Source organism: Balaenoptera ricei, chromosome 16, assembly GCF_028023285.1.
Source record: "Balaenoptera ricei isolate mBalRic1 chromosome 16, mBalRic1.hap2, whole genome shotgun sequence".
NCBI classification, from domain to species: domain Eukaryota; kingdom Metazoa; phylum Chordata; class Mammalia; order Artiodactyla; family Balaenopteridae; genus Balaenoptera; species Balaenoptera ricei.
In genome coordinates this window covers 59,600,799-59,616,535 of record NC_082654.1, presented here as the reverse complement: position 1 = coordinate 59,616,535, position 15,737 = coordinate 59,600,799, and the positions used below count along the sequence as shown (strand labels likewise).

Sequence of the window (15,737 nt, the reverse complement as noted above, 5' to 3'; positions counted from 1 at the left end):
GCTCTTCCCCTACCATTCGTGTGAAGTACCTAATACACAAACACAGAACATTCAAGGCTTATTATTTTTCATAATAAGAAAACCCCCAGTGAGCTTAGTGTTGGGATGACTCTTGAGAATCTTTTAGAGCTATTTCCAGGATAGGAGGCAATGAAACATAAGTAGATGAGGCTAAAATAGACCTCAGTTTTTTCATGTCTTAGTATTTCCTCTGCCTATTAATCCTGTCCCGCCTTACTGTTCTGATTACAGCCGGGCTGGGGTGACCCGAGTTGTGGGCATTCGGTGTAGCATGGCCACTGGCGTTATGAAGGTGTGGTGGGGAGGAGGAGCGAGTTTTACGAGGACTTAGAGAAAAGAGAATGAGTCTCTTCAGCTTCCTGCCGCTCCCCTGTCTGACTTCTTTCAGTCACTAGGTGGAAGAAGGGCCTGAATTGGCAGCCAAGCTGGGGTTTCCAGACCGACAGTTAGTTCTGCCTTTTCACTCTCTGGTTGTGTTGCTGTTTGATTAAAAAAATAACGATTCAGGAACTTCCCTGGTGGCGCAGTGGTTAAGAATCCGCCTGCCAGTGCAGGGGACGTGGATTCGATCCCACATGCTGTGGAGCAGCTAAGCCCGTGTGCCACAACTACTGAGCCTGCGCTCTAGAGCCCGCGAGCCACAACAACTGAAGCCCGCGTGCCCAGAGCCCGTGCTCTGCAACAAGAGAAGCCACCGCAGTGAGAAGCCCGCGCACTGCAACGAAGAGCAGCCCCTGATCACTGCAACTAGAGAAAGCCCACGCACAGCGACCTCCGTCCCATCACAGCCCCAAATAAAATAAAATAAATTATTAAAAGAAAAATAACGATTCATGTATTTTTTCACTCATACCTGGTGTCTGCTCCTCGGTTTTGTTTTTATAGCAGACGTGGTCCCTGCTTGGCAGGAGCTCAGGGCCTAGTGGAAAGAATGAAAGCTCTTCTTCTGCTCGGTGCTGAGCCAGCCGTGTCGCCCGGCTGGGTTGGTTGTAGGCTCTGTGGAGACACGGGCCGTGGTCCTCAGAGTCCTCTGTGTCCCTGAAGAAGCTCAGCGCCATGTTGGTCCCTTGGCTGGTGCCCAGGGACCTTGATGATGGATTTCATGGACGGGTTGCTACATATCTCCCCATGGAGCTCTTGGTGCCTTGATGTCTTTGAGTGTGAAAGCAGAGATGCTGTCTGTTTCCTGTTTGGGAGGGGAGGTGGAGGGAGGGAGGGAGGGAGGGCTATGGGAGGTTTCCTCCTCGCTGATAGTGAAAGCGCTTTGGAAATTGGAGCCAGAGGTGATGGCAGAGGAAGTTTCTGGTGTAAGGAGCTTGGATGCTGGCTGTGCTTCTCCTAGTTATTTCTCTCCTGGCTCTTGTGCAAAGAGTTGTGATGTTCTTGAGGGATGTGGGTGGGTGGCACCTGGGTTCCCAAACCCAGATGCTCGTTCAGGTGTAAAGTTCAGTGTTCAGCTGCATACAGATTCCGTGTTTTGGCATGACTTTTTTTTTTTTCCTGGTGACATCTAACGTATAGAGAATGACTTTCCCTGGGCAAATGGTATACTGTCACCCTTCTTTCCCAACCTGTAACCAGCAAAACAGACAGCACAGCTCGGAGACAGACGACTGGTTGGACGCATCACAGAATGGCTAGCACCGCCCACTGGGGGAGACCTTTGTTGTCGGGGGTACCCAGTGAGAGCAGGACTGCTGAGGCAGCTCCTTCATGCCCTGTGGCTGCTTTCGTCCCATCATTTTCCAGAGCCTTTTCTGAACATCGAGTTAACAGAGTTCCCAAGGTACTGCCAAGCCCACTTAGGGGAAAGGAACAAGAAAAAGGGGGTCTAATGTAGTGTCCCCATGAGTCTTTTTTTTTTTTTTTTTTTTTTTTTTTTTTAAAACTTTTTATTTGCATATTAAAAAAATTGTGCATTCCAATAATTAAAATCATTTGAACAACAACAACAAAAAAAAAAATGGCACTCTGATTAAACTGCATTTTACAGCCCGCAGGACACCTTGGACCAGCTTGCTCTTTACTCTAGATTTCCCTGTCGTCCCACCCAGCCTCCTTCCTTCTTCACCAACATGCAAGTTCTTTTCCTTCCCTGCCAGCCAGACAGGCGGGTGGGAGGCAGGCGCGGCCTTCGTGGTCAGTAGTTCTCCATTCTTTGATGTGAAAAGGGACAGCACAGTCATTTAAACTTGATCCAACCTCTTTGCATCTTACAAAGTTAAACAGCTAAAAGAAGTAAAATAAGAAGGCAATGCTCGTGGAATGTACAGTGCGAACTGGCGGCGCGCGCCTCATTACGACTCGCCTGCTTGCTTCTCCTGTTCAATCGTTTCTTGTGAAGGCAGTGGATTTTTCTCTCTCGTTTCTGTTTTCTTCAGTTTCGACTTATCGAATTTCTCAATCTCAGCCATATCGGGTTTGTCAGACATGGCTGCAGAAGAAGCGGAGCGAGTTGCGAGCCAGCAAAGTAAGGTCTGCTCAGTGGTCGCCGCCGAGTGCCTCCCCATGAGTCTTTTCACCTTAGAGGTCATGTTGGAGTCGCCCAGTGGGGAGGACATGGGGACCCCATGTCCCAAGGGGAGTGAAAAAAATTGGAAAACGTGGTCTGAATTTCTTACTTGCATTGTTTCTGGGCCAGTTCCTACCCGGTCAGTTTTCTCTGTGCCCCACCCCACCCTTCTTAATGACTAACTTGTACTGGAAAGCAAACTATTAATCACAACCAGAATGGCTCTGTAACTTCCAAACAAACACAGAACAGTTCTAGGGACTGTGAAACAAGCCAAACCGTTGGCAGAGATTCGAAAACGTGTTCCTTTTATGTATATTTTAGAAATGCCCCCAGTTTTCCTTTGGCACAGAAGGTTCCCTTTAATTAGCAGTGAATTTCCCATTTCCCCTTTCTTCCTGAAGCATCTCTAAAGCCTGGGCCTAGTAAAAGGCAGGTACACAGCTCTCAATTGAGCCCTATTGATGTGCTAGTATAGTTTTAATTGTGTTGGGATTTCCTTGCCAAAGTGACACATGCAGAAGCATTTGAAAAACTATAGGGTTCGTAACTCTTGCGCTGTCTAGAGCTCTTGAATTATGAATGTCTCTTCCGCTGCTATTCAGTTCTTCTGAATCTGTAAAAATTACTTTAATAACCTGTGTGGGGGTAATGTTCATATGTTTGCTCAGTCGTGTGAATTTATTAGCACGCCCAGCCCACTTTGGGGAGCTGGTCTGGCCCTTTGGAGGCAAGCCCTTGGTTGTAAGAAGAGGCAAATGATGGTGGTGTTTTTCTCCCCCTCCTGTTCCCTTCCACCATTAGCGATCACTCTGTTGCACAGAGCACGTGATAAATCAACCTCAGGAGAGTCAGATTTGCCATAACATGACATTACCTATCAGCTTGTCAGGTCTGAGTTGACTCGCAGCCTTTTGGGCTGTATATTTCTTCAAAGTCGAGCGCCAGTTTCTTAGTCAGCTCTAACTAATTTCAGAGTGGAAGGGAAACTTGACTGGAGTGCTGTTTGGGATCTGCTTTTTAATCCTGGTCTGTTTAATGTTTGCTCCTGACAGTCTAGGCCAGACATCATTTTAATGGTATGTGTGGTGATAAAGCCAATAAACTGTCAAGATGATTGATAATCTAAGCATTATAGCAATATGACTTTCCTGTTCTCCTCTGTGCTTTAGATGATGGTTTCCAAATTGAATTCCTACAGTGTGTGCTGGATGTCTGCGCCTGTTGGAGGCTCCCCTAACAGCGTTTGAAGGAGGGAGCTGTGTTTAATGTAAGATTTTTAGCCCTCAATTACCCACACAAATATATCTGCATATGTGTTAGTACCCTCTAATTTGGGAAACATCAAGAATTTATGGCTCTGCCCTTGTAACAGTCCCCCAGCAATTTATGGGCACTGGTGGAACTTTTTATTATGTCTTTATGATGTTTTTTCACCTGGCATGCGTCTTAGATTCCATGTGGTTGATTCTGTTATCTGTGGTTGAAAGACATTACAGATAACAAAGTGCACTGTATTAAAGGCAGGCTTCTGGTTTCCTTTCCTTTTCTCTTTGTTTCTCTTTTCTTTTAATTTAACAGACATTTTTAAGCATCTGGTCCTCATCTCATTAATCAGACTCGACCAGGTGTTTCAGGGTGGTGACAGTCGGGGTGCTTGGCCCCTCCTTGTTGGCCCTCGTGGGCCACCGTTGCTGGCTTACCTCCCCCTCCTTGGCGCTGGGAACAGAAACCCAAATGGCCAGAGAGGTTGGGCCTTCCTCTTGTGTGTGTGTGTGTGTGTGTGTGTGTGTGTGTGTGTGTGTGTATGTGTGTATGTAAAACACAAGCAGTTTTACCAGGAGGAAAAAGAGGAAAAAAAACCAAAGAAAATATTTAACTCAAAACTCTTGAAGTGAGTTCAAATTCTCTTCTGCATTCAGCTAACACGGGCGTGCGTCTTTGCCTACTTGTGCAGTGTGTGCACATTAGAGCACTACTTCTGATGTTGTGTCGAAACAACACTAGGCTGTAAGACAGGATCTCCGAGGGTCACAGAATGCGACTGCTGGAAGGGTGTCCCTGATAACTGTTGACACTGATTTACTGTGCATTTCTTCCAGGTCTGACTTTACAGATGAGTCTGGGCCCCCAGAGGGGTTGCATGTCTCGATGGGCTGAGGAACTGGGACTGGTGTCCGTGTGTCTTTATTTGAGATCGAGCATCCTTTCCACTTCATTGTTTTCCTTCCCTGCGCTAAATGCTCATTTTTTTCTTTTGCTTAGAAGATGCTGGGCAAGTCCCTTCATGCCTCTGGCCTCAGTTTTTCTGTCCGTAAAATTGGAGGGTTGAATTGGCTAGCCTCTTTTCCTTGGTCCCTTTTATTAGAGAAGTCTTTGAGTTTTTATGATAAGAATTGAGGACGGATTGGGCTTTGTACTGGGAACAGTTTCCTAAAACCATTTGGGGTCTTGTTTCTTCACTTTCTCTTATTTCTGAGTGTGTGGGCCTCATTCTTCCTTTCCCTGCTGTCCAGAACTGTAACTTCGGTTCCTGTCTCCTGAGGTTCTCCAGGCCGAAAAGAAGGCCTGGTTTGCCCATAGACCCCGATGAAGAACTAAGAAGGGGCTGGTGTGTCAGGCTTGTTTTACCTTACCTGCCAGCAAATATTTGTGTCCTAGGCTCCCTTAATCTAAAATAATTACAAATTTTATAGCATGATTAGATGTGTGTACTGTGGGGCAGAAATAAGTATCAGAACTGGTAAAAAGTTGGGGGAAGAAACAACATTGATACTGATGAGTAATAGGAAATTAGACAAACAGATAAACCTCAAGGGCTGTTCCTTTCCTTGTGCTGGGAAGCACATCTGCAAGCTTACATCTCCGGTTTTAGGGAAATGTAGGATTGTACTTATGGACTTGATTCCACATCTTCAGGGGGCTTGAGGTCTGATCGAGGATGCAGTGCAGGCCTGATACCTCTCAGAAGTGAGTCGCTGCAGTTCTGAAAGCACGCACGGGTGTTTGGGGGAGGGGGAGGAAAGGCTGGCCCATGTGAGTTGGAACTGGGTGGGGATAATCTGGAGTCCCAAAGGGTGACTGGCTTGTCAGAGCTGAGCGCCTCTGAAATGCATCCCTCTCAGATGCGCCTGAGGGCAATCCCCGTGGTTAAGCCAGTAGTTTTTGCAGTGTTGGCTGCAACGGGCAGTGTGCCCCGACTTGGCTGGGGAGATGATGATGGTGATGATGAAGAGGAGGATGATGATGGCGGCTCACGTTGATTAAGGATCCAGTCTGAGCCAGTCACAATTCTAAGTACTTCTCTAGGTATTAACTGACTTAATCCGCTAATGATCCATTGAGAGAGGGTGGGAAGTAGGAAAGTAGATGTGTATGGCTGCTATCACCATTTTGCAGGTGAGGAAATGGGCTCTGGGAGGTCAGCTAGGAGGTACTCGGTGAGTAGGTGGTGGGTAGGTAGGACTCAAACCTGGCCCCTTGCTCTTAGCCACTCCGCCTTGCCGCCCTACAAATGTGTGAGCTCACAGCCCTAGTCTTGAGGCCGTACACCTGTGTGAGGAGGGGGCATGTGTGTAGCTTTGAGGACGTCCTCGGCCATCTGAGTCTGTTTACTCCTCTGTGACTTGGAGACGGGGTTGCTCTGAGTTCAGTTGAGAGAATAGAAATGAAAGTGTCTACCAAACGTAAAATAGATAGCTAGTGGGAAGCAGCCGCAGAGCACAGGGAGATCAGCTCGGTGCTTTGTGACCACCTAGAGGGGTGGGATAGGGAGGGTGGGAGGGAGGGAGATGCAAGAGGGAAGGGATATGGGAACATATGTATATGTATAACTGATTCACTTTGTTATAAAGCAGAAACTAACACACCATTGTAAAGCAATTATACTCCAATAAAGATGTTAAAAAAAAAATGAAAGTGTCCAGCCAAAAAGAGGCGCTCATTAAATGTTTGTGTTGACAGGGTATTGAATTAGATCGTCACTGATCTTTTATTTTTTCTTGTTCAATCTACATTTCTTTGCACCCCTTTCTGTAAGCTTGGGTATTTTATTCTCACTTTCTTCAATAAGGGATGACATAGCAGAAAACAAAGTCTGATCCTGCCTTTTGAATCTCAGAAGTTTGGGCCACAGGATAAGAAAAAAGATCTGGAAGAAGGTGTGATGATAGAAGAACTGGCTGACTGTGTACTAGGTAGAGATTTCCTGGGCTCAGGGGAGGAGAGAGTCAGAGGCAGAGAAAAGCATAGATGTTAGTGGGTCCCTGAGAAGGGGCCCTGTATCTTAAATAGTTTTGGACTAAAACTTGTCCCTGATATATAAGCTGTTATGATTACTTGAGAGCACTGGGAGAGGGTGGGGTGATCCAAGATGTCTAAACACATGAGGATATGAGAAAGGCTTGTTGGAGGAAGGAGGGGAGTTTGAGGAGAATTCTGAAGCGTGATGGAGATTTGGATAGGTGATATCTGACAGCTTCAGTCTGAAAGCCTCTGTGCCCATAGATGGGAACCCTTAAGTCGTAAACCTGCGTTTGCTCTCTTGGCCAACTGAATGGACAGTGGGGTGTGACAGTTACTATGGGGAAGGAGTATGCTGGTCTGATGGCAAGGCTGGAAGAGTTGGGGACCTTGGCCATAGAGGCAGAAGGGAGTGCAGGATGAGGAGCTGAGGAAGCTCAGGAAGGATGGGACTGGCCTGGTCCCCGAGGCAGGAGAGTGAGTCATCCTCTTTCGAAACAGCCCCATGCATCCCTAAAAGCCAGACCACTGGTCTGAGTTTGTACCTGCTCATTCCCTAGCTGGATGCCTTGAGGAAAAAAAAAAAAGGCCAGTGGCACTGTAGCAGACCCTCCTTTTCCCTGCTCCCACTGTATCCACATTCTGTCAGCTTCTGGAGGAGCCCACCTTTTATGCACTGAAAATAAGATAAAGGAGGAGTGAGAAAACTAGGATTCTGGTTGCAGCTTTCTCCCTCAGTGTGTTTTGGCGCTGTGGAAGGTGGCACCCCTTGTGCCTGTTGGCAAATTGGGCCAGCTTGGGGAAGGCCTGGCATCCCAGAGGTATTCGGCTAATCCCAAGATGACAGACATTACTCATCCGTGTAATGGTCCTGTCTCCCAAATTCTGTAAGAGCAACCCATGTTTTGAGCTACTTGAACCAGGAATCAGAAGGAGAAAGTTTCCTTTAAGCCAAATGGCTCAAGACACTTGGATTGTCATCCTTTTCCTATGTCCCCTTTGTATGTCACTGCATCTTCCAAACCCATTAGATGGAGAGCTTTCTGTGGGAGAGAATTGGGTCTTGTGGTTTCTGGGCAAAGAAAGAACTGGAACCTCATGTTAAATCTTGACTTCTTCCTCTTCTGCTTTCTTCTGCAAGTAGCTCACCTTTTCATCTCCTCCAGCAAGCACCATATTCTAGCTTGTTCTGAAGTTTGGGAAAGAGAGGACTGTTGCTTCTGCAAGTTCTTCACGTTCCTGAGGCGCTGGACGGTTCGGTCATGTACCTGGTTTGTAGTCAGGTCTCTCTTAGTATAAAACCACCACCTCTACACTTCCTTCAGTTTGGACCAGTGTATCAATACTGTCGTCTGAAGAATACGCACAGCCGGATAGAAGGGCTCCTCGGAGCAGTGACTTGCACTTTCCATCTGTCTGATTGACTGCAGCATAAAGCCCACATAGTCCTGCCTGCTTCCTGGTAGGTGGGATGGAAAGTGTACGTACTGGAGACCAGGCAGAATTGGGACATGCCTCTGTATAGTCACAGCTAATACTTCTCTCTCCTTGACTCAGTTTGAACTGGATTTTTTTTTTTCTTTTTTAGCTGTTGGAATATGGCTCAGTGTAGACTATTACTCTGACCATTTTGCTCCAGGAAAAGCATTAGTAATTTATAAATAAGATATACGTAAAAACAGGAGAAGCCAAATATAGGTTTATTGACAACTTAGGCGCTATTAATGTTGAAACGGGTTGGTTTGAAGTTGAGTTAGTTGTTGTGGCTGATTTATGTGCTGTTGGTCTTAAGAGGACTGTGGTTGTGAGGGTGAGTTGTGAGGGTTCTTGGGAACTGTCAGCTGGGAGGGAGTAGAACTGGTTTGGGTCTGAGTTCCCAGAGGAACAAGATGGGAGGGGGGAGGGAGCAAGTGAGGTGAGGAGGGGGGAGGGAGGAGGAGGAAGAATTATTTGTATCTCTCTGTGCTTCATGGTTGTGTATTTAACCAAGAGTACATTGCCAGGAAATTGAGAAAGTAAGTGTGTGTGTGTGTGTGTGCGCGCGCGTGCATGCACGTGTGCGCCTGTGTGCTTGCACGCTTTATGTCAAGCATAGCTCATTTAAAGTATACCTGTGTGGACATGAGGGTTTGCAGAAAACTGTTACGTATTTCTCTTGAATTTACCCTACTTGTTAAACAAAATTTGACAAATGGTTTGCAACAAGAGTAACAAAGTCATTGCTAGCCAAGTTTTATCTTTACTATATCACTTGTTATGTGGAAAAGGGGTTTTTCTTGGTTTGGGGGAGTTGAATTCCCTCTCTGTGGAGAGAATCAGATTCATTTAACTGGAAATTTAGGGGAATTGAAAGTTCATTTTCTGAGCTTTACCATACCGGTGGTTGCCTGTTAAAACCTTTCACCAGGGCCCATCTGATTTGACGGTGCTGTGAAATGTTTTATGGCAGATGAAAAGAATTTGTGATCCTTACGGTTTTTTCCCCCCATTCCAGTTGTAACAAACTTCAGGGTCAATTTTTGCTTCTAATTTCAGGTTTCCTTATATGCTTGCACACGTGGGCGCACGCACTCTCTCTCTCCCCTTCTCCCTCTCTCCCTCCCTCTCTCTCTCCCTCCCTCTCTCCCTCCCTCCCTCCCTCTCAGTTCTCTTTCTTTTGCATGTGTGTTGGCTTGCTTTCTTACATGCAGACAAAACATTATATGAAGAAGACACAGATATCATCCCTGAGGAGAACAACCAACTTCGCAAAGCACCTTAACACATGTTGGTGACAGGTTCGTAAACTGCAGGAATACTGAGTATTTTTGATGGGTTTGTTAGTTTCCTATTGCTGCTGTAGAAATTACCACCAACTAAGTGGCTTAAAATGACACAAACTTATTATCTTATACTTTGGAGGTCAGAAGTCCAAAATGGGTCTTACTGAGCTAAAATCAAGGTGTTGGCAGGGCTGTGTTCCTACTAGAGGCTCTAGGGGAGAGCTGTTTCCTTACCATTCCAGCTTCTAGAGGCTGCCCACATTCCTTGGCTTGTGACCCTGCAGCACTCCAGCCTCTGCTTCTGTTTTCACATCTCCTTCGCCGACTCTGAGAAGTGCTCTTATAAAGGATCCTTGCACTTATATTGGGCCCATCTGGATAATCCAGGATAATCTCCCCTTGGCTAGATTCTTCATTGAATCACCCGAGCAGAGTCCCTGTTGCTATGTGAGGTAATAGTCACAGGTTCTAGGGATTAGGACATGGACATCTTGTAGGGTTGGGGGGGCATGATTTATCTGACAGTGGGCAAGAAGACATTGAGTGGTAAAAGTGGACCTATTTCTCTTGGTAGTTTACTCAGGAGCCTTCCTGAGCTTCTGAAGTCATGCTGTTGTTATAATTAGAGTGATTATTTCTGTTTTGGGGGTATTTCTTTGTTTTCCAGAACGTAAACTGTACAGCTTAGCTTTACTCCTGCTCAAGGTACAATTGATTCAAAGGCAACCACCTTTTACCTGTTTTTTTCTTTTCTCCTCCTTGGTTCCCAAGACAAGATTCTACCACTTTTCCGACTATATTCATCCTCTCTTTTTCAAGCCTAACAACTAAACCCCAAAATGTCAGTCTCCAAATGTCATAAGTTTCTCTGTCTCTTCGTATGAGGAAGATCACTGTCCTCATCTGGAGGGGCTGGAGCAGGTGGTCTTTCTAATGTCTGTTCAGAATGTGTATTGTATGAGGTCAGAGTGGATGGGCCTGAGAGGTCCTGCTGAGGGTGACTAGGCCCTGAGGACACTTTAGCTTTTCTGTTCTGGATAGCGGGAAAGCAAAGGCAGTGTATCAACTGATGAATGAATGAACGAAATGTGGTATATCCATATAATGTAATATTATTCAATCCTGAAAAGGAATGAAGTACTGATACATGCTACAATGTAGATAAATTTGAAAAACATTACGCTAAATTAAAGAAGCTGGACAAAAAAGTTGACATGTTTTTATTATTCCATTTGTATGAAATATTGAGCATAGGTAAATCCATAGAGATAGAAAGTAGATTAGTGGCAAACTTTGTAAATCGACTCTACTTCAGTAAAATTAAAGAAAAGTAGATTAGTAGTTGTCAGGGGCTGCAGAGGGAGGGACTGCTTAATGAGTATGGAATTTTCTTTTAAGATGATGAAAATATTTTGGAACTAGGTAGGGGTGATAGTTGTACAACATTGTAAATGTACTAAATGCTATTTAATTGTTAACTTTAAAATAGTTAATTTTCTGTGATGTGAATTTTACCTCAATTAAGGAAAAGGACTTCAGGTTTCTGGTCCAACATGTAACAAGCTTGGAAGCTTCCCACTTCCTAACAACAGCTAAAAAGCTGAACAAACTGAGAAATCAACTCTACTTAGATCCATAAGAGAAGTGAGGTCACAGGGTAGATTAGTGCCCTCAAAACTGGCAAGACGGGCAAGTATGGAGAATGTCACCTTAGCAGAGGAGCAACCTTCCTGGGGACCAGTGCCTGGGTAGAGAAACCTCCGTTGTAAATGACGAATTGCTGGAGGTTCAGTGTGGACAACTCATGAGACTGAATAACCACCTACAGGGACCCAGTTGTTGAGTGGCCCTCCACACTCCTGGGAGTTTTACCTCCTGGAACTCTACCCAGTTTTCACAGTGAAAGTGGAGAAAAATATCACCATGCTTCTGGCAGGAGGAGGGGGAAAGGAATGATTTTGAAATACGCCAGAGCATTCTGTTCTTAACAAACCCAACTACAGCCTACTCTAGCCAGCCTGTCTAGAAAAAGTGAGAAGCACATGTGAAGTTTACAGTCCAGAGGCACAAGCTCCGAGACTAAAAGGCTGAAAGCTAGTAATAGAATTAGAAAATACTTCCCTTCCCCCCACATATTACTAAGTGCCTATTTACAGAAGTTCCTTTTCCCTAGTGCCTTATGCCTAGTTATCAAGAAAAAAATTACAAGACATACTAAAAGGCAGAAAACACAGTTGGAAGAGACAGAGCAAGTCTCAGAACCAGACTGATAAGGCAGGGATGTGGACATTATCAGATCAGGAATTTAAAACAACTATAACTCGTGCTAAGTCTTCTAATGGATAAGGTAGACTGAATGCAAGAACAGATGAGCAATGTAAGCAGAGGGATGGAAATTCTAAGAACCAAAAAGAAATGCTAGAGATCAAAAACACAAATAGAAATAAAGAATGCCTTTGATGGGCTTATTAGTAGACAGGACACAGCTGAGGGAAGAATCTCTGACCTTGGGGATATCTCAATAGAAATCTCTAACATTGAAAAGCAAATAGAAAAAAGACTGAAAAGAAAAAAAAAAGAACTGTAGGACAACTACAAAAAGTATAACTTGCCCATCGTGGGAATGCTAGAAAAGAAGAAAGAAACAATATTTGAAACAATTATAATTTCCTCTAAATTAATTTCAGATATCAAACCACAGGTCCAAGAAGCTCAGATAACACCAAGCAGGATAAATGCCAAAAAATTACACCTAGTTACATCATTTTCGAACTATAGAAAATGAAAGTTAAAGAAAAAAAAATTGAGAGAAGCCAAAGGAAAAAAAAACACTTAACCTGTGGAGGAGCAAAGATAAGAATTACATTTAACTTCTTCTTAGAAACCATGCAAGAAGAGTGGAGTGAGATAGTTAAAGTGTTGAGAGGAAGAAAAAAACCCCAGCGTAGAATTTTGTACCTTCTGAAATTATCCTTCAAAAGTGAAGGAGAAATACTTTCCCAGACACACAAAAATTGAGGAAATTTGTTACCAGTAGACCTGCCTTGTAAGAAATCTTAAAATAACTTCTTTGGAGAGGAGAATGATGTAGGTCAGAAACTTGAATCTATATCTCAATAGATGCAGAAAAAGCATTAGACAAATTCAGCATGTTTTCATGATAAAAACTCTCAACTTGGGTATAGAAGGAACATACTTCAACAAAATAAAGACCAAATCTAACAGGCCCATAACTAACATCATACTTAGTGGTGAAAGGTTGAAGTATTTCCCTCTTAGATCAGGAACAAGACAAGGGTGCCCACTCCTAACAATCCTATTCAACATAGTTCTGCAAGCCCTTCCCAAAACCATTAGGCAAGGAACAGAAAGCAAAGACATCCAAATTGGAAAGGAAGGAATAAAATTGTCTGTTTGCTGATGACATGATCTTGTATATAGAAAATCCTAAGGACTCCACCAAAAAACCATTAGAACTAATAAATGAATTCAGTAAGGTTTCAGGATACAAAATAAACACAGAAAAACTTGTTGCCTTTCTCTACACTAACAATGAACTATCTGCAAAAAAATTCTCATTGACAATAGTATCAGAAACGATGAAATACTTAAGGATAAATTTAACCAAGGAAGTGAAAGATGTAGACACCAAAAACTATACAACACTGATGAAAGAAATTAAAGACACAAATAAATGAAAAGATATCATGTGTTCACAGATGGGAAGAGTTAATATTGTTAAAATGTCCATACTACCCAATGCCATCTGTAGCTTCAGTACAATTCCTATCAAAATTCCAATGGTACTTTTCACAGAAACAGAATAATCAATCCTAAAATTCATATAGAACCATAGAAAACCCTGAATAGTTAAAGCAAACTTGAGAAGGAACAAAGCTGGAGGCATCATACTTTCTGATTTCAAACTATGTTATAAAGCTGTAGTATTCAAAACAGTATGGTACTGGTATAAAAATGGACACACAGGCTAATGGAACATACTACAAAGCCCAGGAATAAACCCACATATGATTAATATTTGACAAGGAACCAAGACTACTCTTGGGGAAAGGATAGTCTCTTTAGTAAATGATGCTGGGAAAAATGGTATGCAGAAAATCGGGAAGGACATAGTAGAACCCAACAACAGCAACAATCAACTGGATATAATAGAATGGATATCTATAGACTACTTCATCCAACATCAGAATACACATTCTTAAGTTGACATGGAACATTCACCAAAACAGACAACATTCTGGGCCATAAAATGCACCTTAACAAGTTTAAAATAATAGTAATCATGTAATATCTGCTCTTAGACCATTTAGAATTAAACTAGAAATCGGTAACAAAGATTGCTGAAAGATTCCCAAAGTACTTGTAAGTAAACAACAAATTTCTAAATAACATGGGTCAAAGAAGAAATTTTAAGAGAAATTTTTAAATGTTTTGAATAAATAAAGCTTATCAAAATTTGTGGGATGCAGCAAAAGCAGTGCGTAGAGAGAAATTTATAGCAGTGAATTATTTACTAGGAAGATATTAAATCAATAATCTAAGTTTTACCTTAGGAAACTTGAAAAGGAAGATCAAATTAAATCTAAAGTAAACAGGAGAAAAGAAAAGAAAAAAAATTAGATTAGAAATAAATGAAACTGAAAACAGGAAATCAATAGAGAAAATCAATGAAGCCGAAAGTTTGTTCTTTGGAAAGACCAATGAAATTGATATGCCTCTAGTCAGGCTAAGAAAAAAAAAAAAAAAAGGACACAAATTATTAATACCAGAAATGAAAGAGGGGACATCTCTCTAGATTTCCTGGACTTTAAAAAGATGATAAAAAATACTATGAATAAATCTATGCACACAAATTTGATAACCTATGTGAAATGGACCAATTTTTTGAAAGATAATCTGCCAGAAGTCACACAAGAGGAAATAGATAATCTGAAGATCTCTATATCTATTAAAAATTAACAATTAATAACCTTCACAAAGAGAAAGCACCAAGCCCAGATGGATCACCAGTGAATTCTACCAAACATTTAAGGGAGAAATACTAATTCTTTACAGTCGCTTTCAGAAGGTAGAAGCAGAGGGAATACTTAACTCATTCTGTGAGGCCAGAATTACTCAAATACCAAAAATGGGCCAATACATTATAAGAAAACTACAGAATAATGTGTCTCATGAACGCAGATGCAAAAATGTGCAACAAAATATTAGCAAATTGAATCCAATGGCATATAAAAGGAATTACACACCACAACCAAGTGGAATTTATCCCAGGTATGCAAAACTGGCTCAACATTTGAAAATCAACTAATATAATCCAATACATCTAATAGGCTAAAGAAGAAAAATCATATGATCACATCAATAGATGTTGAAAAAGTGCTTGACAAAATCCAGCACCCATTTATGATAAAAACTCTCGGTAGACTAGGAATAGAGGGGAACTTCTTCAACTTGGTAAAAATACCTACCAAAAAACCCTACAGCTAACTTTATACTTTATGGTAAGAAACTGAAAACTTGATCACTAAGATCAGGAACAAGGCATGGATTTCCTGTCCTACCTCTGCTTTTCAGTATCATACTGGAAGTCCTAGCTAATGCAATTAGACAAGAAAAGGAAATAAAAGATTGGGAAGGAAGACATAAAACTTTGTTCACAGTTGACACAATCATCTATGTAGAAAATCTGAAAGAATCAACCAAAGCGCCTGGAAGTAATAAACGATTATAGCAAGGTTGCAGAATACAAGGTTAATATATAAAACTCAATTGCTTTCATATATGCCATCAATGAACAACAGGAATTTGAAATTAAAAACACACTACCATTTACAATAACAACACCCCCCCCCATTAAATACTTAGATATGAATCTAACAAAAACCGTGCAAGATCTGTATGAGGAAAACTATAAAACTCTGATGAAAGATACCAAAGATGGGTTGAATAAATAGATATTCCATGTTCATCGATAGGAAGAATCAGTATTGTCAAGATGTCAGTTCTTAACTTGCTCTGTAGATGAAGTGTAATCTCAATCAAAATCCCAGAGAGTTACTCTGTGGATGTCAACAAACTGATTGTACAGTTTATACGGATGGGCAGGAGACTGAGAATAACCAACACACTATCAAAGGAGAACAACAAAGTTGGATGTCAGACACTACCCAACTTCAAGA

General features: G+C 42.4%; 2 protein-coding genes across 8 annotated transcripts in view; one reads left to right on the top strand and one right to left on the bottom strand.

Annotated features, from left to right (window-relative positions):
• Positions 1-15,737, top strand: part of LRMDA (leucine rich melanocyte differentiation associated) — a 1,782,822-nt gene that overhangs the window by 194,604 nt on the left and 1,572,481 nt on the right. The window lies entirely within an intron of this gene.
• LOC132350324 (thymosin beta-4) lies at positions 2,003-2,514 on the bottom strand. The gene has a single exon (XM_059899420.1). It carries the CDS (start codon positions 2,451-2,453, stop codon positions 2,319-2,321), a length of 135 nt encoding a protein of 44 aa, XP_059755403.1. The 5' UTR covers positions 2,454-2,514; the 3' UTR covers positions 2,003-2,318.